The sequence below is a fragment of the Phaenicophaeus curvirostris genome, chromosome 5 (assembly GCF_032191515.1).
Source record: "Phaenicophaeus curvirostris isolate KB17595 chromosome 5, BPBGC_Pcur_1.0, whole genome shotgun sequence".
In the NCBI taxonomy this organism is placed as follows: domain Eukaryota; kingdom Metazoa; phylum Chordata; class Aves; order Cuculiformes; family Cuculidae; genus Phaenicophaeus; species Phaenicophaeus curvirostris.
The window spans coordinates 56,267,867-56,288,890 of NC_091396.1; the positions used below are offsets into that span (position 1 = coordinate 56,267,867).

Consider the following 21,024-nt stretch of genomic DNA (forward strand, 5'->3'; position numbering starts at 1 on the left):
GACACATAAACAATGTGCTTCTTCATGAGGCGATGAAAATCAATGAGGCTTTGAAAAGACATACTCTTTAAAGTCATGGCCTTATTTGGGAAGTTGCAAGAAGCTTGGCTGTCACAAGAGAATATTTTGGCTCCGTGACAGTTTCCTTTATACGGTTCTTCAGTGAGGAATCTCCTGTGTTTGTGCAGTGATAACTTGCAAGAGTTGTGTTCCTTTTCTTTCTTCCTGGGAATATTTGCTGGAGGAGAACCCAGTATGTTGGTCAAAAGTGTCGAAAGATCCCTTTGGATCTCTGCCTGGTCCAAAGTATGTAGAGAAAGCATATTTTCAATCAGAAAACTGAAAACATCCTAGTATTTCAGAATTCCTGAGCAGATGCAAGTATGTTGTTATCATAATTACTTATATATATGTTATATATGTTTATTTGTGTGGTTATTTAGGAATAACCCAGTCTGCCATCACCTTTTTGTTCCTTACACTGCTTGGGAACATTTCCTTTATGTTCCTGGCACGTTGGGAACTGTGGTGGGATAAAGGAGCCTGCATGGTAAAGATAAATAATAAACTGAAGGTATCAGAGACAGAAGCATTTTAATCTTAGAATTGTATGGGGAGAACGAGAGAGGAGAGAGAAGATTATCAAGCAGCATTTTGAAATAGTTTCAGAAGAGGGAGTTGAAAGAGAAAGAAGGATAAGAGAAGAAAGTTGTGATTATAAACTAAAAAAACCACTGTGGCTGTTGCTGAATCTCCTGTCCCTATGATAAAGCAGTGGAATATAGAAATATTGCAGACACTTAAGCTGCACAATTTAGTGAAGTGTGGAGGGAAGAAGACCTCCAGGCCACACTGATGTTGGAGACCGAGGGCACGACGATGAGCAAGATGATAAGGACCTGTCATGACACTGATACCAGAAAGGACACTCTCAAACATCAGTAGAACTGATAATGATAGTTTTTGGAGATGTTGAGAAGTCAAGGGACAAAGGGCAAGGAAACACAGTCTGGTTGTGGGACTCCTACCTATGCTTCAGATTTTACATCCCTGAAAGGGTGCAAAAATATCCTTTTCCTCAGGATATGGGATCCTCTCCTCCATCAGTCCTCACTGGATTTCCTTTGACCTGTTCTTGCCATTCCTGCACATGTATTTACCCTACATACATTTCAGACCTTTTCTGCTCTGCCCAGTGCCTTTCTGTTCCTGAGAAGGTGGGGAGGCAGCTGTAAAAGGTAATCTCTGTCCTCAGTTCTACATGACTACGGTGCCATAGGTAGCATTTGACTAGTGCTAGTGTGACTTTGGAAAATGGATGGGTGGAGGGGGTGGTGAGCCTAGAGCTGAGGCAGCCTAAGGATCTAGCTGTGCTTGTATTTCCCAGGCACCAACATTATCTGATAATACTAATCTCACTTGATATTGTGCTCGTGTAATTTCAGCCTAGGGTAGCAGAGAAAAGAGTGATAATGCCCCTTGGCAGTGGATGGGAAAGCAAGGTGCTTGGGACTTGAGAGAGCTTGAGCTATTTGCCACTGATATGGGGAATGCAACTGGGAATGTGAGGCTGGAAAGAGCAGGCATCAGGTTAAGCACATCTGCAGTGCTCTGAGATGGAAATGTGAGTTCAAAATGTGGAAGAATAGGGATGCCTGTCCGTGGCTGGAAACTTAGTAGAATTTCATGAGAAAGGGGAATATGTTTTAGATAGTATTTGAGGTTTTTTGATGATCTCTCATTTTATTAGTCTCAGGAATCCTCTACTACTTCTATCTTCCCTCTCAAGGTAACTAGGATGCACTGACTGCTCTGTGGCTTCATTCATTAGAAATTAGCAAAGCCAAGATTTGACTGGGATGCTTAACGGGGAAGCTTCCTGATGATTTCCTTCCGGAAGTTATTCATACTTGGAAAGACAAGTGCATCTCATAGTAGAGAACAGGTCATGTCTCTTTGCCTCTGAAGATGAGGGAGTAGGACTTGGCTCATGAATAAATATTTAATATTTGAAGATGCGAGTCAGTTGCCTACACTGAATTGGTGCCCAGTTCCATTTCAAATGATATGGAGTACCCAAGTGCGGCTGATAGCTATGTGCTGCGGGAAACCAGAGCCCAGCTGGATGCCACACACTGTATATGTGCTTGGACACCTGTGTTCAGGCAACTGGTTTGAATCTGAAGCAATGCCAGGCACGATTCAGTGTTTCAGCAGTGAGCACTGTTGGAAACAAAAGTTTTCTTTTGCTGCAGTTCACTCTAGGGATTGGAGCCAAGAGAGCTCTCATTGCAAAAGACACTCTTGATTTCCCCTTCTATCCTTTCCTAGTCCTGTACACTTTATGCAGTTTTGGGGTAGCCAAAAGTGTATCCCATTGCTTTTCCCAAAGCTGTGACCCAATTATGTGACAGACTGGATGTGTTCTGCAAGTCTTGCTTGCTAATCTAGCCTGAATGATGAAAAGGACCCACTCAGGACAGGTAGGGAGGCAATAGGTGGTGTACTGAGCTTGAATCGTGATAGTGTATGGCAATTTGTACTACTGCTCTTTACTTGGCTGTAAAAATGCTGCTAACCATACCATAGATAGTTAACCACAGTTGTATAGCCTGAGTAGGTGGTTTTTTTAAGCTAGAATGAGAAGAGGGGATCATTCAGTGGAGAAAATGGTAACTCATGCAGTTATAGCCAGGCAAGTAGCCTGTATGTGTGACCACCTACTCTACCATCCCTCTTGAGCTTTTCTGGTTTCTTCTGGCTGCAAGAAACAGTGCTGGGTCTTAAACAGTAGTGGTGAATGGTGGGGGCTTAGGGATTGCTGCGATGGGTTGCAGTAATCATTTGATTTCTTAAAGATGTCCCTAGCTGAGCAGAAATCTGGGAATTGGCAGAGCCAAAATGAGAGTTCAGACTTCATTAGTGGCTTTGCTACATAGTCATGAAACAAGAGGCATAGTTTCCCTCACTCTTCCATTCCCCATCTCAGAAATCCACAACTTATTATATACCTCACAGGAAAATTGGGAGAGGTGTGGAAAATTCTGGATGCAGAAAGCAAAGCAAGGTGCCCCAAATGTGGGGGCTGTGTTACTGTTTTGCTTCTTTATGAATGTTAGTGCTTGTCCTTTTGTTAGGAAACTGACTCTCATCCCCAGTAGCCCTGGAAGCTGAAGAACTGATGATGTTCAGATGATGTGGGGTCCTGAAAGCTGCCTAGTTTCATGGCTTGTGTAACCGCTTTTACTGTGATGCTGCTTTTGTAATTTACGTGTCTTTGACTCTGAATTGTAACATACGGCTTATGTAAAAAAAGATATTTTTGTGTTCATTTTGACAACTCCTTTAATTAAAGTGTCAGACCTGATAATGTATCACTGAAGAAACCAGTGAACTCTCTCCAAGGAGTCCTGCAGGAGCAGCAAAGAGCAGGAGATGTACTATTTCTCAGGTTCTTAAGAAACAATATCAAAAATCAGTTTTTTAGTCTTCAGTCTTTATGTGTAGAAAAAGTAAAGGATCCAAACATGATATTTAAAACAATATCTTGCAACTTAAACTGCATGCTGTAGTTTTTATTTGCCTTGAAAAGTCATGCAACATATCACCTTGCTGGAGCACCTCCCATACAAGGACAGGCTGAGAGAGTTGGGGTTGTTCAGCCTGGGGAAGAGAAGGCTCCAAGGAGACCTTATAGCGACCTTCCAGTACCTGAAAGAGCTGCAAGAAAGCTGGAGAGGGGCTTTTTACAAAGGCTTGTAGAGATTGGACTAGGGGGAATGGCTATAAGGTGTAGAGGAAAAAATTTAGACTAGACATAGGGGAAGATTTAAACTAGACATAACGAGGAAATTCTTCACAATGAGGGTGATGAGGCACTGGCACAGGTTGCCCAGGGAAGTTGTGGCTGCCCCATCCCTTGAGGTGTTCAAGGCCAGGTTGGATGGGGCCTTGGGCAGCCTGGTCTAGTGGAAGGTGTCCCTGCCCATGGCAGGGGGGTTGGAACTAGATGATCTTTAAGGTCCCTTCCAGCTCAAACCATTCTGTCGTTCTATATCTGGCTGAAAACCAGATGGTCTTGCTGATGCTCTATGAAGAAATTGGTAAAGCTGGCAGAAACCCACACTTCGCACCCTGACAGTGTGATGTTGGTCTCACCTTTTCCAGGGTGGAAACATAGTTCCAGTGGCATCACACCACAAGCACCTCCCTCCTGCCAGTAAGATCGTATGGGTTAGTGTGTAAAACTGCTGATGGGTGCTAGGCTGACTGAAGCTTTGGAGGAAACTAAGCTTTTGTTATGTTCTTATGGGAGTGAGCAAATCATGTTCCGAAGTTATCACAGCTGATGTCTGGTGTTGCTGTCAGAAGCTGTTTCTGAGCACAGAATTCCCCATTATATAACAAATAATTCCATGACACATTTATTGTAACTCCTTTTGCATCTTTTTGCATCAGTTGCAAGAGGAAGAAAAATATGTTCATTCTTTGTTGGAAGTAGAGACAGAACACATCTTACTGTGGTAGCAGTGAAGCTAGAAGTTTTGGCAAATACTCTGCCATCCGTGTCTTACATTGGATAATCCTTACATGTCATGGGAGAAATTCTGGGACACAATCTGATCCAAGCTTTGACATTATGTCTATGTAAAATCCCCATCAGCTAACAGTTCCTAAGACCTTGGCACTGTGCTCTTGTGCTGCAGAGAGCTTGGTACCCATGGAGTTTTTTGACTGCAGTGTTACTTTTGGCATATGGAAGCAGAAGTATGGAGCTTAGCCTTGTTTTTTCTCCTATCTACATCCTACCATTTAACTGCAGAGTGCAGAAGTGTAGGAAGACTCAGTTGTTACTGGGAGTTACTCAGTTGTTCCTAGGAGTAACAACTCTAATAACATCTCTTCTCTTGCTTGTCTAGTGTTTACCAGAGAAGATATTGAGTAGACGCTTTCCACGCAGAATAATTTATGGCCTGCCAATACACTTGATAATGAGTCCCCAATTCAGTAGGCATTAATGTGCTCGTCTGTGTGTGGGAAGTTGCTTGGTTCATGTTGGCTGCTACTTTTGACTGAAAACACGCCACTGAATAATGTAATTGCTTGTAAGATCTCAGCCATTGTCTTCCTTGAAAATGATAAGAAGTGAGGGTATTTATGGTTGTATGTGAATACCTTCATTTGTTTTCGTATCTAAAGCACACAGATTTGTGTTTCTTGATATATGGTGTATATACCCCACATAAACATCAATATGTTTTATTGTCAGTGTGTGCTTTAGTGGATGACCATGGTTTATTCAGATATTGTTTTCATATCCGTTGACGTTTCATTTGGTACTGGTGATAATGCAAGTCTATTTTTAGGCTCCCACTTCTCTTTTTTCCCACTTAATCCTTTGCAGCTTGGAAAAAGTCAAATTTACTAATTATGGCCAGTTTGAAGGAAGTTTCCAAATGGAAGCCTATACTTCCTTTTATTTTCTCTGAAAGAGTCCTCTATGTCTTCTGCTTTGCACTTGTACAGATTAAGTTACTAATCAGCAGATGTAAGGTGCTGTGGCTGTCAGGTGAGTATTCAGTCAGAGTAATTCATAGTTGCGAAGGAGACTTCTGTGTGCAGCGTGACTCAAATTAATCTGCACTATATTGAAAAAGCAGTGGCTGATAATCGTTTATCTAGGAGTAAATAATACATTACTGCCAAGTACTTCAAATTCATGCATCCCTGTGCCCTTCCTTCAAAGAGATTTCATATGGTGTTAAATATATTTTCATAAGCAGACAGAAACTCAGGCAGGAATACCCAAGCATTGATCATCTCAACTAACATTTGCAACCTATACATACTGGATCTTAGTTTTTTTGATGTTCAGTGGCCATATTTCTTCTTTTACTAATTTTACATTTATCTCAAATAATAGAATCATAGAAGTTTGGGTTGAAAAGGGCCTTTAAAGGTCATCTAGTCCAAACCCCTGCCATGAGCAAGGACAGCTTCAACTAGATCAGGTTGCTCAGATCCCCGTCCAACCTGACCTTGAATGTTTCCAGTGTTTCACCATCCTCATCATAAAATATTTCTTCCTTATATGTAGTCTAAATCTACTGTCTTATAGTTTAAAACTGTTACCTTCCTATCACAACAGGCTCTACTAAAAGGCCTGTCCCCATCTTTCTTCTAAGCCCTCTTAAGTACTGGAAGGCCTCAAATATCCGTGTCTATTTATGATTGTTGTGTTTTGCCTATTGAAACTGCTAGCAATCTTTTCTGTTTTCAGCTTTATAGGGTAATTGGCACTGTACAGTCCTAAACTTGACTGGATATTTCAGGCACTGTTGCCATAATTGAGAACTTTATAATCTGTATGGAGCTTTTGGTTTTCGTTCTGACTGGCTCACTTCTTTTGGGTTGCAAGTTGTGACTTGGTGCTGTCCTTGAGGGCTGGTTAGAAAATGAGTAAGAATCCCGTTTTCTCTAGTTCACTCCAATACACCTTTCCGTAAGTGCTGGAATAAGGCAGATAGGACTGCATGTGGAAAAACATCCCATGTGAGATGCTGTATGCTCGCCTACATCTGGTATGGAGTATCTGTTAATGAAAATGGTATATGCTACTTCCAGTATGATAAGAAGAAAATGGGAGAAAACCGTGGAGAAGACTTCGCGTTGGCTGTCCTGTGGTCATGCAGAGAAGGACATGTATTCAGGCCAAATCAGGGAGGGAGAAAAGTGATATTTGCTGTGCAAATGTTCGTGTGCTGCAATAATTTCAAGCTGTATAAATGAGGAGGGAACATAGGTAGAATATATTTCTGTGAAGATTAACTTCACAAAATCAAACTTTAATGGTCAGACTGAAGACCAGAGAGTGAAAAGAGCAGTCTCAAGCATGGATCAGACTATTCTTGTGCATCAAAATTCATGCAGTGTTTTAAGGTAACATAAAATAGAAATCCCACTGATGAAAAAGAGGAAAGAAAAAAAATGTTAATTTCCACCCCAACCTCCTTTCCTTTAACAGCTGAATATTTGAGTCAAAACTCCAATATTGAATATACCATTCTTAAGTAAACTTTAGGGCACTGTAATTATTTCCACCATTTCGCTAGTACCTGAACAAACTAAGGTAACTATTCCTTCTTCTATTTCAATAATCCGTTTAAATCTTATTTTCTTAAGCCCAAGAAAGACTTTTGAACTCAGAGAAAATCCTATTGAAAGGAGATTTTTCTAGGGTGCTGTCTGTGATTGCCTCATCCTCCACTGTGCAGAAATGTTAGAGCTGTGGTGGATGTACGCTGATTAAATATGCTCTTGTTGGCTCATTTCCCATCTCCTTTCTGTTTTCTTCCTCATGAATTGAAGTGAATGCTGGATTTTTCAGTGCAGTTGGGTTTTTTTGTGGTCTGAATTACCATTCAGCAAAATGATAATACAGGCTTAATGACAGAAGTCTGCTCTGTTAGTGGCTTTTTCCTTGCTTCAGCAAGAGAGTAAATAGTTACCTCATTAAAATATCTCAATCTGCTTGTGATTGGATAATGTCACCTAGCATCTGGCCAAGGCTTTGGTGGAACCTAAGGTCAAGAGGACCAATACTGATGCAGTGATATACTGAATACCAATAATGCAAGATATTTTTCTTGGGGAAATGGAGTTCTTACACAGGATATCAGCACAAGACCCTTGTATGCCATTTAAATACTAGCTAAAGCCAGAATTATCACCGTTATCCTCTGCCTTGTTCTGGTTTGTCATATTTCCAGGGTTTTTTTGCGTCCTTTGCTTCTTTGTCAAGCGTCCATCAAGGACAACCACTTCTGTCATGTTCTTGTTTCTTAGAGCCTGGAATTAAAATTGCAAATTTTTCCCCCAAAGCTACCAATCTTCAGTGGGAAGGATTTCGCATTGCCACATGTATGTGGCCTTGGATGAGAAGGCGGCATGTGGGTCCCTCATTACATTAGTTGCTCCACTCTGTCTATGTTTAGTGTCGTTTTTCTTTTCCATGATGTAAATTAATTTTGTAGTAAAGTACAGGACACGTTTCATCAAAGGTCTGGACTGATTATATGGCCAGGCAAGGAATAAACAACTCCTCCTTGTAACAAATATAATTGCTGGTTGTGGTTTCTGATGCACCTTCTGTCTGCTTCTCGAGACCTTCAGTCTGGCTCAGGGCATGAGAAGTTACTGTCTTCTTTGCTAAAATGTCATAAAGATGTATTATAATCCTGCATTTATTTATGTATTTGGCCTACTCATGAGTTCATGTGACAGAATCACAGAATGGTTGAGGTTGGAAAAGACCTATGAGATCATCAAGTTCAACTGTCAGCCTAACACCAACATGCCCACTAAACCATGTCCCAAAGAACCACATGTACACATTTTTTGAACACCTCCAGGGATGGTGACTCCACTGCTTCCCTGGGCAGCCTGTTCCAATGCTTCACCACTCTTTTGGTAAAGAAATTTTCCCTAATTTCCAGTCTAAACCTCCCCTGGTGCAACTTGAGGCAATTTTCTCTCATCCTGTCGCTTGTTACTCAAGAGGCTTCCTGAAGCCCCAGTGAGTCCTGTTAGGTAATTGCATGCTGAGCCTCATTCATGTCAACAATATGACATGATGGTCTCCAGTCTTATTGTCTAATCTGGGAATACTGATAGTTAATTAACCAGAAAGGACACTACTGGTTATTTCACAGGACAGCAGTCCTGCTCTTACTGTCCATAGTGCTATGAGGATTGTGAAAGGGCTGTTTAAAAAAAAATTAGGAAAAAAAAAGTTATCATACTGAAACCTTTCAGCAGCTGCCCTCTTCTAAGTATGAAAGCTTTCTGGAGGGCGTTTGCCTTTTGAGTCCTTCACAGTGAACTCTTTCATGAGGAACGCCTTGACTTGAACAGTTGACTATTTATTTGCATAGAGGCTCTTAAGAAGTTGCAGAAATTGGAAGACCAGCCAGTGATTTTTGTCAACATTGTTTCAAGGAGAATAAATACTTAGGGAAAACAGTACACTGCATTAGCTGTTAGTTCTGTAGAAGTGTTTTTATTTTAGCTAGCATGAAAAATAAACACATTTCAAGTGAAAAGCAGCCCTCTTCCACTTTGATTCAAATCAGAGGAAGATTGAGATGCACAAGAAAATTGAAGTTAAGACTGTCCTTACTCACCCACCAGGGATCTTGGCTGGCTCTGAGTTTGAAGGTAAAAATCTGTTTCCTACCAAGGCAGTGGCAGAATGTTTGCTTGGAAGGGGCTGCCTCACACGTGCCTGGCTGCTTGGTTACTGTATATAGTAAGCATACTTCTAGTGAAGTTCAAGCTAAATATGGAAGATGGCTTTCCTTAATGGTTGTATTGTTCTCCTCTCTGCTAGTTTTAATCTTTTATTAGACTAGCCAGAAGCACCTATCTCACAGTCCCTCTCTTTTGGAAGCTTATGGAGTAATTAATTTCTGTCAGATGGTGTGACTGCATGTGTTGTAGTGTTCCTACAGCGTGTCTTTATTGCCGCTTAACACTATCATTGGATTTGTTTTACAGGAAATAAAATGAAACCCAAGGTCACTACTGAATTAAGAACACTATACTGCAAATAAATGTGGATTTTCTTTGTTTACAGTGCTGTTTTTTTGCCACAAATGCCTTTCTTTTTCACTCCAGCCCTTCCTGCCTATACTTTTTCAGACCTGTGAGATCAGATGCCAGAGTTACCTTGGCCTATCACAGGTCGCTGTGTCCAGGAGATGTGGCTGTCTCCACTCGCGATGCTTTTCCAGTCTCTGAATCCCATAGGTCAGTGGGGCAGCCACTGTCCTGGAGTGAGGTGAACCTTAGACTCTTCAGGAGCTGTAGTTGGATCTGAATGTTTCTAATTCCTCCCATGTCAGAAACTGTTTCCTTGTACTGGAAACCAGCCCTAGCAGTAAAAGAAGGAGGCACGTCAAGGTAGGGAGCAGCCCAGGAGGTGACTTTGAATTTACTGCCTCCTGACTTTCCCAGGCAGTGCATTCTCCCACTGCCCTGCAATCTCTTCCTCTCAGGTGAGGGATTGATTACCCAGGATTTTAATCTCCATCATTTCCAGCAATCCTGTCCCTTCATCTGCTCTCTAGCCACCAGCCGAGTGGCAAAAAATGCCTGTTCTCCTTCTGCCTGGTCTATCCTGACATCCTTAGGGGGCTGCACGCTGTTGTGGCGGAAATGCTGAAGCCAACATATAGTGTGTGCAAAATCGTGTGGTAAAACCTCTTTCCGTCCCTCCTAAGCACATTGCCAAGTTCAGCTGGGGCTGTCAGGAGCCTTGATGAAGTTTCCCGTTGAATAAGTCCCATGTAATTCCTAAGCAAATGGATAATGACAGTCATCCAGCCTGTGTTTCTTACATGTCTAAAATTGCCCGTGGTCTTGCTATGGGGATGATAAACTCTGGCTTCTAGTGTTTTGAGGTCCATTCCCCTACTCTGTGAGCTCTGTGTATTAAAATATGATGTGCAAGGCCACTGGGCTGTGTTATTTCGGAGGAGCAGATGCATTGTCCACTGCTATTCCAGGAGTGCCTCCTGTTTCAGTGGGACTGCCCTACATATAATAGGTGCAAACTTCATCCCTGCGCCTGCCTTGACTCATTGCTTCTGGTTCTTCCCGTTAGCCACTGGCACTGGAGGAGGTCTCACTGGTGCAGGGTGGCCAGCACAGGGATGCTGCGACTGGGCAGGGGGAAGTTGGCTCCGGTTTGTTACCCCGGGGTGTGTGTGGAGCAGTGATGCTCTGACCCCAGCACTTGCGCGCTGTTGCCATGGAGATTGCGTGCGCTGTTGCTAAGCAGCTGAAGCATCTTAGCTTGCACACAGCAGTGCCACGAAATTCTCAACTTCCCTCATTCCTATCTCCCTCCTTTGATTTCACAGATATGAATCCTTTGGCTTTTATCCCACTTCATTCAGTTGCACTGCTGCGATTTCTTGGCATTAACCCTATAAACCCTAAAAAGCCTGCATGGTACTGCAAATAGGATTTATGGCAACGAGTTCAGGGATGAAGGAGTTAAAGTGGTTGGGGACAGACTACAGAGGAAATGATTTCTAGCAGATAAACTACTTAAAATGTTCTGGCATTCATGGAAGGGGAGGTTTGTGGCTGCAGTCTTTTGTTCCATCACTGATGGTTTATATGAATAAAAATGCAGACTAAAATATCACTACCAGGTAAGAAATTCAGCTTGAATGGGCCTAATTAATCTCTTTGGTTATGATATATACTTAGTTTTTTAGTATCCTCTGCTTGCGCTTACTGATTTTGATGTAGCATTTGAACGATATTTTAGCTGTGGAGCCTGTCATGTATAATATTTGACTTATTTGGCTTGAATAATAAAGATATCAGCCTGTATTCTTGGAGTATACTGCATTAATCAGACTTGCAGGAATGATCACATGGTACTCTATCGCCTTTCCCTGTTAGCTGCTGCTTGTCAGCAGCTGGCTGAGCTGTAGGCTGCAGGCCAGTATCTGCATACCCTTTCTCTTCAGAATATTTCAAATATACTGTCTCGTCATTATGCATTTTGCTGCAGCTTGACAAACTAAATGGTCCTCCTGCACGTTAAGAAGATTATTTTAAATTTCAGAGCATTTGTGTAGTTACTAGGCCATGTATGCATTTGAAGAATTCAGGTAGGCTCTCTGTTTTATACATCAGTGTGCTTGGTTTTTGTTCTCGCCAGATTTTTGCTGTGTAATGTCAGTCAGGTCTACAGTTAGTTCTTCAATCTGCAAATATTTCTTGTGTTTTAAAATCTCTACCCTATGCATGGGGAGAAGTGCTTGAAGGGGAAGGTGCAGGTAACGGTAGCTAACTGCATGATGAAGTGCAAAGCTGGGTAATTGATTATATCTTGCACAAATTTCATTGCGTGCAGCCAGAAGCAGCGAGTGCAGTGTAGTTTTAAATATAAACCAGAAACTGTTCTGTTTAAAAGGGTCTTTGCTATTTTTGGATTTGGAGAATCTGACAGATGCTCCTTCGAGATAAAATACCGATTGTGATAGAAAAGAGAAAATTGATGCTTAGATTGTATATAGGATTATATTTTATGCTGCTGCAGAGTATACATGTCTGTTTTTCATAATCTTGTAGCTGCAGAATTCCATATGAATTACTTTGTAAATAAAAATATGGTTAAGTTTTTTGGGATTGGTTTGTTGTTTGCAAACATTTGTGAAACTGTGATTATTGGAGTATAAAATTAGCACCTTTTATTTGATATTGGTTCTGCTCAGTATTGCCTCTGCCTCCTCTCCTCCTCTATCCCCACCCCCAGTATAACTCCATCCTTGTTAAAGTATTGAGGTCTCTTAAAACCATGACAGATTTTTGAAGACATGAAACTGAATTCTGCCCTCTCTAACAAATGATTATTTTATCTGCAATAAAACTGTACCAGACTTGGAAAAAATCTGGTCAGTAGCTGTGGGGTAGGAGGTGTCTCACTTTTTTTTTTTTAATTTGTGTTCCTCAGTGTATTCATTTTCTCATAATTTGTGTTGTAAAATTGTCCAGATAAAATGGTAGCAGTGTTGTAACAGCATTAGGGATGACCTCATGATATGTTTGTCTGAATACCATTATTATAATGTATCTTTAAAATACCCTTTCCTTTTCTGATTTGAAAAAGAGATTGTTTGACCATGTATGCAACTAAAGGAGAGGATGGATCCCCTTTCTATACACAATGAGAATTCTGTACCAAATAATTTCAAATTAAACTTCCTAATCTCAGAAAATATTAATAGCATTATTTCTGCCTTTTGTTAAAGCAGTTAATATATTGGCAATTTTCCATATTTCATGTTCTGTTGGTTGGTTCTGTGTGGAAGTGAACAGTGTCAAAAGCAGTAGAATCAACTACAGGACACCCCACCACCCCTGAATGTCCTGATTCAGCCATAAAATCTGAGAATGTACAGGCTGAGGATGTGTACTTCTGTAGTGAAATGCAGAATGATGCTCTCTGAGGGAAAAGATTTTACTGGAAGACCAGATAATGCTGTGTAACTGTAGTCGTCGTAAGGTTGTCTGGAGATGCTTGAAATCTTGAAATTGCTGATTGTTGGCAGTAAATTAAGCTGTGAATGGGCCCCAAACTTACCGTGCTGCTTACTATGCCCACAGAGTTATTGTATTTCACCCAGCTGGCTGAGTCCTATTTTTGGTAGGGTGAAGTTCTCAATACATCTACAGAAGAAAAAAACTGGTATTGTAAAAATTTTATTTTAAAAGCCTTAGCTGTCTTTCAGTGGCTTTTCAAGACACCTTCTTTTATGGCAAGAGTGGGCAAATGTTGATTACACACCTGTTAGGCTTATTAAATTATGTGTTGTCCTCTCTTAGACTTGCTTAGCAAATAGTATTCACATTTGATGTTCAGACCGCTAGAATTTTTCTTTTACATCTTCTGCACTGGTAGGGCTGTAATTTCTGTGTAGTAGCATTTAAGTAGCATTCATCTGCATGTTGATTTTTTTTTTTTTTTATGGTATGATTATTCTCACGCCTGTGGCTATATTACATTTTGATGGGATCAAAACATGTCTTGCAAGATAAAGAAAAAAAAGGATCGAGTTGAGCAGTGGGTTGGAAACCTCACTCCCATGGGCTCCTGGACGCAAAGTTGATGTAGCAGTAGATGGCACTCTTCTCTGAACTAACGGTCCTTGATCCTTGGTGGGCCCACACCTTACAGATACCATTTTCCATGTGCATAAAACATGTGCTTGCATTCTTTCTGAGTCTTGACTTTGACCTGCACACCACTGCTTGCATGCATGTTGCAGAAGCACAGCTGTTTCCATCTTTAGGTGCACCTACATAGTTTAGTAATGCCTTTGACACCATTTCCCACAGCATTCTCCTGGAGAAACTGGTGGCTTATGGCTGAGGCAGGTGTATGCTTCACTGGATAAAAGACTGGCTTGATAGCTGAGCCCAGAGAGTTGTGATGAATGGATTTAAATCCGATCAGTGGCTGGTCACAAGCGGTGTTCCATGGGGCTCAGTGTTGGGGCTGGTTCTGTGCAATACCTTTATCAATGATCTGGGTGAGGGGATTGAGAACTTCCACAGTCAGTTTTCAGATGACACCAAATTGGGTGAGAATGTCAATCCGCTCAAGGAAGGCTCTACAGAGGGATCTGGACCAGCTGGATCAGTAGGCTGAGGTCAATTGTATGAGGTTTAACAAGGCTAAGTGCCAGGTCCTGCACTCGGACCACAATAACCCCGTGCAATGCTACGACGAAGAGTGGCTGGAAAGCTGACTAGCAGAAAAGGACCTGTGGGTGTTGTTGATCGACAGCTGGCTGAACATGAGCCAGCAGGATGCCCAGGTGGCCAAGAAGACCAACAGCATCCTGGTTTGTATCAGAAATGGTGTGGCCAGCAGAAGTAGTGTAATGATTGTGCTCCTGTACTTGGCACTGGTGAGGCCACACCTCAAATTCTCTGTTCAGTTTTGGGCCCCACAGTACAAGAAAAAGGTGCTGGGGCATGTCAAGAGAAGGGCAGTGAAGCTGATGGAACTGGAGCACAAGTCATATGAAGAGCTGCTGATGGAACTGGGATTGTTTAGTCTGGAGAGAGGAGGCTGAGGGGAGATCTTATCAGTCTTTACACCTACCTGTAAGGAGGTTGTAGTGATGTGGGTCGTGGTCTCTTCTCCCAAGTAACCAGTGATGGGATGAGAGGAAATTGCCTCAAGTTGTACCAGGGCATTATTGCATTCAGATTAGATATTAAGGAAAATTTATTTACTGGAAGAGTGGTGAAGCATTGGAACAGGCTGTCCAGGGAAGCAGTGGAGCCACCGTCCCTGGAAATGTTCAAAAAAATGTGCAGACGTGGCACTTGGGACATGGTTTAGTAGGCATGTTGGTGTTGGGCTGACGGTTGGACTTGATGATCTCATAGGTCTTTTCCAAACTTTATGATTCTATGGTTTGAGTACTGAAGTAGCTAGAGAAGTGGTGATCCCGCTGGTACCTGCTCATGCAAACCCATACATATAATTTCTGTATGTGCAAGTCTACATTTTTCTTTCTGCCTTCAGGTTGTTCCTTAAAGACCTGCAGGGCACCCTGAGCAGGTGGTGGGGGCTGTGGCACCCCAGCCCAATGCCAAGAGGAGGCACTGCACTCTGGCTGTCCAAATTCTCCCGGTGGTTTCAGTTTGATGCAGCCTTCTTCACTTCCCCCACAAAACAGTTCTGGGGTGTTTTTGTGAAGTGTTAAGCAGCCACTGGATCTCTTTGCCGGAGCATCTCCCTTAAGGACTATAAGTGGCCCTGGTGTGCAACGTTGTGAAACATTTGTAAAGCGTGTTGATATGAAATATTACCTCTGCTGTTCCTGGCCAGGTGAGCAGAGACTTAGGCCTCACAAAAAACAGAGGGCACATCTGTCAAGTAACCTCATAGTTCCAAGCTTGGTTCATCTTCCTCTTGGGAAGAACCTAACATCCCCTGAAAGACTTTGATTGCTTTTAAAGTGAGGGTTAAAGGAACAAAGCCCCTTCTCAGTTAATACATGCTGGTGTTTTCTATGTGAAACCAAGTTGTTTCAGTTGGGTCTATTTTCTTATTGATTCTCTGCACTGTCTTGATAAAAACCCAAGCTCACGCACATTTTGTTTATAATTGGAGTTAAGATTGTTCACCAATGTTTTTATGGTCTCCTGCTGACCACGCTGTGGTAAGATGACTGCACCCAAAACCAGCAGAAGGATGGTACACTTGGCCACAAGCAGTACTCCTCATTTGGTATCCTCAGTCCAGATTAAGCTTTCTAGCAGCAGAACACAAGTGCTTTTTTTTTCCTTTTGTTGCCATGCCTTTATCTTTGTGGGATATTACTTGGTATTCTTCACAGTGAGCTAGTGTCTGTCTATTTCTGATACACCGCCCACCATGGCATCGCAGTATTTTTAACTGCATTTTCTATTCCCCTATCCACTGAGCAAAACTGAGAATGCCACAAGAGGGAAAATTATTCTTTCAAAGAGCTGGCTACAAAAAGAGGAAACAAAACCCACTGATGAATAGAAAGCAAAGTTCAAAATGAACATAAAGCATTTGGATACAACAGTACAGGTGGAACCTTTCACCTGCGGATCCCCAAAGCCACCCAAGTGCCCCCTAGGAGTAGGTGATCCCCTGTGACTTTGAGCAAGTGCAGGAATTGAGTTTATCTTACCTAAAAGCATTTTATGATTTATCTGCAGAACTGGAACTGATCTCAGGAATTCTGACTCCTTTTCTGACTCCTTTGGCTCCTGCCAAATGAAAAACTGAATACCCTAAACTACTGAAGAATTCTGGTTTTAATATGATTCTGCCAAAATGAATTCTGGCAGCAGGTGCCCATCAAATGCCTGCCCTGACTTTGGCTGCAGTATTCCCTGCGTTATAGCCAAGAATTCAGGTAGCTCCAGGGTAGGTGGCACATTTACTAAAGAAAAGCGTAAAAGGTGAGCACAATCGTTTTGTAAAGGTGGACAAGATATTAAAACTTGAAGGCAGGTGGCTTTTCCTTTCCCCTACCCCAAAGAAATAGCAAGGTGATATATCACAGAATCACAGAATCACAGAATAACCAGGTTGGAAGAGACCCACCGGATCATCGAGTCCAACCGTTCCCATCAAACACTAAACCATATCCCTCAGCACCTCATCCACCCGTGCCTTAAACACCTCCAGGGAAGGTGACTCAACCACCTCCCTGGGCAGCCTGTTCCAGTGCCCAATGACCCTTTCTGTAAAGAATTTTTTCCTAACATCTAGCCTAAACCTCCCCTGGCGGAGCTTGAGGCCATTCCCTCTTGTCCTGTCCCCTGTCACTTGGGAGAAGAGGCCAGCACCCTCCTCTCTACAACGTCCTTTCAGGTAGTTATAGAGAGCAATGAGGTCTCCCCTCAGCCTCCTCTTCTCCAGGCTAAACAACCCCAGCTCTCTCAGCCACTCCTCATAAGGCCTGTTCTCCAGCCCTTTCACCAGCTTTGTTACTCAACAGTGAAACGGTGAAAAGGTTGGTGCTTCAAAGGTTGGAGGTCTGTCTCCTCTGGGGTTTGCTGCTGAAAATTCCTAAGAAGGAGGCCTTTAAAATCCTTTTTTCTAGTGGGATGCCCCTGCCCGTGTTGGGGGGTCGGAACTACATGATCTTTAAGGTCCCTTCTAACCCTAACTATTCTATGATTCTAAATAATCCTAATTTTCAGAAGTGCAACTGCAGTCTGAATAATCCCGTAACTTCAAGAAGCTGTAGGTGAGGTACCTGCAGGGATTTGCTTGTGTCATGAATTGCTTGTGTTATGACATTGCATATGTCTTTAAAACTAGCAAAAAAGGATCTGTTGTTCTTTCCTACAATAAGTATGACATTACGGATGAGAAAGAAGCATCAGGAGAGTTGCCAAAAGACTATTTCAGTTGCTACAAGAAGGTAGCTTTTGTGGTGGTGGATAGTGGGGTTGCTGCACTATGGAGGAGTAGAAAAATCTGTTGTTCCAAGTGGGTCACTCTGACCTGCCTGTTTAGATGGAGTAGCTGGTGAAAACCATACCAAGTAGTGCAGTTAGTCTTTTCTGACAAGAGGGGAAAAAGAATCAGTGAGTAATTGTTGCTGAAGTCAAAAGATGTTAAAATAAAAGGGAGTGAACAAGTTTAAAATTGAGAAAACCCAAGGATTGTATATGATGCATCTTATGGCCTCGAGCTCTGCCAGGGGAGGTTTAGGCTGGACATTAGGAAAAACGTTTTCACAGAAAGGGTCATTGGGCACTGGAACAGGCTGCCCAGGGGAAGTGGTTGATTCACCTTCCCTGGAGGTGTTTAAGGCACGGGTGGATGAGGTGCTGAGAGACATGGTTTAGTGTTTGATAGGAATGGCTGGACTCGATGATCCGGTGGGTCTCTTCCAACCTGGTTATTCTATGATTCTGTGATTATCAGAGAAAATGCATGTGCCCAAGGCAGGCAAGGTAGGGTTCCTGTAGGTCCATAATACCTTCTGCATCATTCTTCAATTAAGAGTTCAGCCTTGAGTTTGTCACAGAGAGGGTAAAATTTATGGGTTTGTTCTGAAACAAACTTGCATTAAATTAAAAAAGGAGAAAAAGGAACTAGTTTTGGGGACAGGATGGTGGTATTTATGGGTGAAGGTAGTTGCCTGAAATCTGTCCTTTGATATTTGAAATTGATTTGAGATACTTGATTTTTGGACAGTTGTTATTTATCCACACAAGGCATTCACCCTGAGGAAATGTTGTTTCCTGAAACAGCAGATTGAATCAAATGTTTTTGCTGACATGTTTTTCCCTGTGAGAACTGACACTGCAGTTGCCACATATTTCAGTGGTTTAGCACAGAGACATATTTAAAGAGAAGGAGAGGAATACTTCTAAGGCAGTAACATGAGAATACCGTTGCTGGGAATGAAGATAAGCACACACTATTCTCGTAGTGGATATGTTGTAATATTTCCACTGAAGAGGAAAATAACTAGAGACACTTTGTTAGAGATTGTGGGGTTTGGTTTGGCCAGATTTGAAGAGGAAAATATTCTCGTGCCTGGGAGTATAGTCTTGTCCTAGATATAAATGTGAAGGGAGATTTATCCCAGGATATTCATTGGATTAGAGGAGCTGTGGTGCATATGTTAGGAGGTAAATTCCAGTCACATTAAAATCAATGTACATTGTCTGTGGGGCTATGTATTTAGTGCCTGAAACGTGGGGCTGACTGTGGAAATACACAGTGCTTACATCTTTTCCTGGGTCCAGAGCAACCATCTCACTAGTGCCAAAGGCTTGGTTAGGGTACCTGACATCTACTGCAGTATAACACATTTGCAAAACCAAGATATTTTCTTTCTGTTCCCTTTACCTTCTAGATGTGATAACCTGTATTTTCCATTCTTCTGTTGTCTCTCTCATTTCTTATAAATGTTTACACCACCACCTCCCTCGCCTTTTTTTATTTTTTTAACCATCCTCGTGGATTCACAAGCAAGAAGTAGCTGCTGTTGTTTAATGAGGATCCAGACACACTTTTCAGAACTGCAGCTAGTTATCAGGGCACGTGGAAATTGATGTCAATCTTCAAAATGAAAACAAACACATGAGTACAGATGGCCTTTTTAAAGAAGAGAATTTATGATAATTCTTAAATCCATCTATGGGCACCCATTAGAGCAAGTAATTCACAATCCTGTCTGCCTCTGCCAAGCCTTGAAAGTGAAGTCTAAAAAGATTTGAAGAGTACTTTAGTTTAACTTTCTTGGAAGACAGCTGCTGCCCTCTGTTCTTACCTTACGATCCAGAGATGCTGATTATCCCTGTCCCTGCCCTTAACTTTAGCCACAGGATTGTGCAGCAAGGCCAAACAGATCAAATTGCTGGTCTTGTTATTTCTGCTGTTCGCATGGTAGTTAGAAGATACGGAGGCTTCTTAATATGATATGTTTTACTTCTTAAAGGTCATTGTGGTCTTTGAAGGGGAAAACGTTTTCCCTACTTATTCCAGCACAAGTTGGGCTAGACTCCTGACCTTGTTCTCTCAGGAACTGTTTGATCCCTGGAGGAATCAGAGCTGGACGAGGTCACCCATGCCTCTTCCGTTTTGCACAGGAGGAAGGGTAGGACCTCACAACATCATCTGTTAGGAAAGGATGACTACACCTAGCACCAGCTTAAACCCCATCCTCAATAGCTTTGTGTTCATCAGTTAAAAGTGGAGAAGGTATGATGCTCATGGGCAAAAAACACTGTCAAGAAGAAGCACTAGAAGCAATTTTCATCCGAGGACCTCAGTGTGCTTTTAAGGAATGAGCTTTTCACTCTCTCATTGAGATTTTGTGTCAGAAGGAAGAAATTGGGGAAAGTTGCTCCCTGTCATTCCTACACAAGAGCCTGTGCCAGAGCTGTATCTCAAACCCTCCCTTAGCTGTAAGACTTTCGCACGCTTGATGCCTTGCATCCTTGGAGATCTTCTGAGCAATGTGTGACCATTCACTTATCCCAGCTTGGGATCATACAGCATTATGTGTTTTAGATCAGCTGCCTTTAAATGAAGTTAAAAATTCCATTATTTAAGTGGCTCATTTTTCATGAAGGTTTGATAAAACACGCACAGGGGGTAAAAGTAAGCTCGCAATGCAGTTGAAAAATCAAAGTTCCAAAGAAGTGTTGAAGTTTCTTCATGTTAATATGCTGCTGTGTTGGTTCACAAAATTACACAGAATTAAAATCAAATGTTTAGAGTTTCTTCTCTTTAATTGATATTCATAGTTGCAGATGACCAGCAGCTCGAGTGCTTCCATATGCCACCCCGTCAGTTCCATGCTTCGGACTGCATAGCATAGCTGGTTCTTTCTCCTTTGGAAACCATTGCTGCCTCTTGCTAGAGACTAGTGTGACTTAGGCAAGGTTATGAGAAGACAAGTTTGTCCATTGGGTGTTTGCAGCGTTACTTTCAGAAGCAGTTAGAGAAATCTGACACTTGGTCTCTCTTCATTGTAGCTAATGTAGAGCAGGGGAAGGTAAGGAGAGTAAGTCTGTGAAATAGCCCATTTCTTTCCATCTAGATGCCACAAAAGGAAAGCTGAGCTCTGAAGAAGGAAGGAGGTGACCTTGGTGAGAAGAACATAGAGGGAAAGTTTCCCTGGCAAAAGATGTGTGTGGCAGATGCTCGTGGTATTGCCAAGTACTCTGAACTCTGAAGTTTGGGGGATAACAGTCCAGCAAAGATGATTGCTAGGCTGTGCTTGAGGATGATGGCTCTGTTTCACATCAGAGAGCTGAGGTTTTGAATCTGAAATTGAATAACTTTTTTTTTTCCGGCTCTTCATTGGTAAAAATGCACATTTTGGTAATCCTCATTGTAGTAGATTGTTTTGGTATGGATCAGGTAGGCAGTGTGGTGTCCTTGTGTTGGTTCAAGATCTGAAGACTTAAAATTCTACT

At 42.1% G+C, this 21,024-nt stretch overlaps 1 protein-coding gene across 5 annotated transcripts in view; it reads left to right on the forward strand.

The window, feature by feature from the left end:
- Nucleotides 1-21,024, forward strand: part of EVL (Enah/Vasp-like) — a 160,946-nt gene that overhangs the window by 13,412 nt on the left and 126,510 nt on the right. For 2 of the 5 annotated variants that reach the window (XM_069858821.1, XM_069858822.1), the window contains exon 1: nt 11,518-11,687. The exons of 1 other annotated variant lie outside the window; for it this stretch is intronic. In XM_069858821.1, coding sequence (XP_069714922.1) covers nt 11,665-11,687 — 23 coding nt within the window. In that variant the 5' untranslated portion in view covers nt 11,518-11,664. Of the gene's footprint in view, nt 1-10,914; nt 11,220-11,486; nt 11,688-21,024 lie in introns of those variants that run through there. 2 more of the 5 variants (XM_069858819.1, XM_069858816.1) reach the window with 2 other exon arrangements.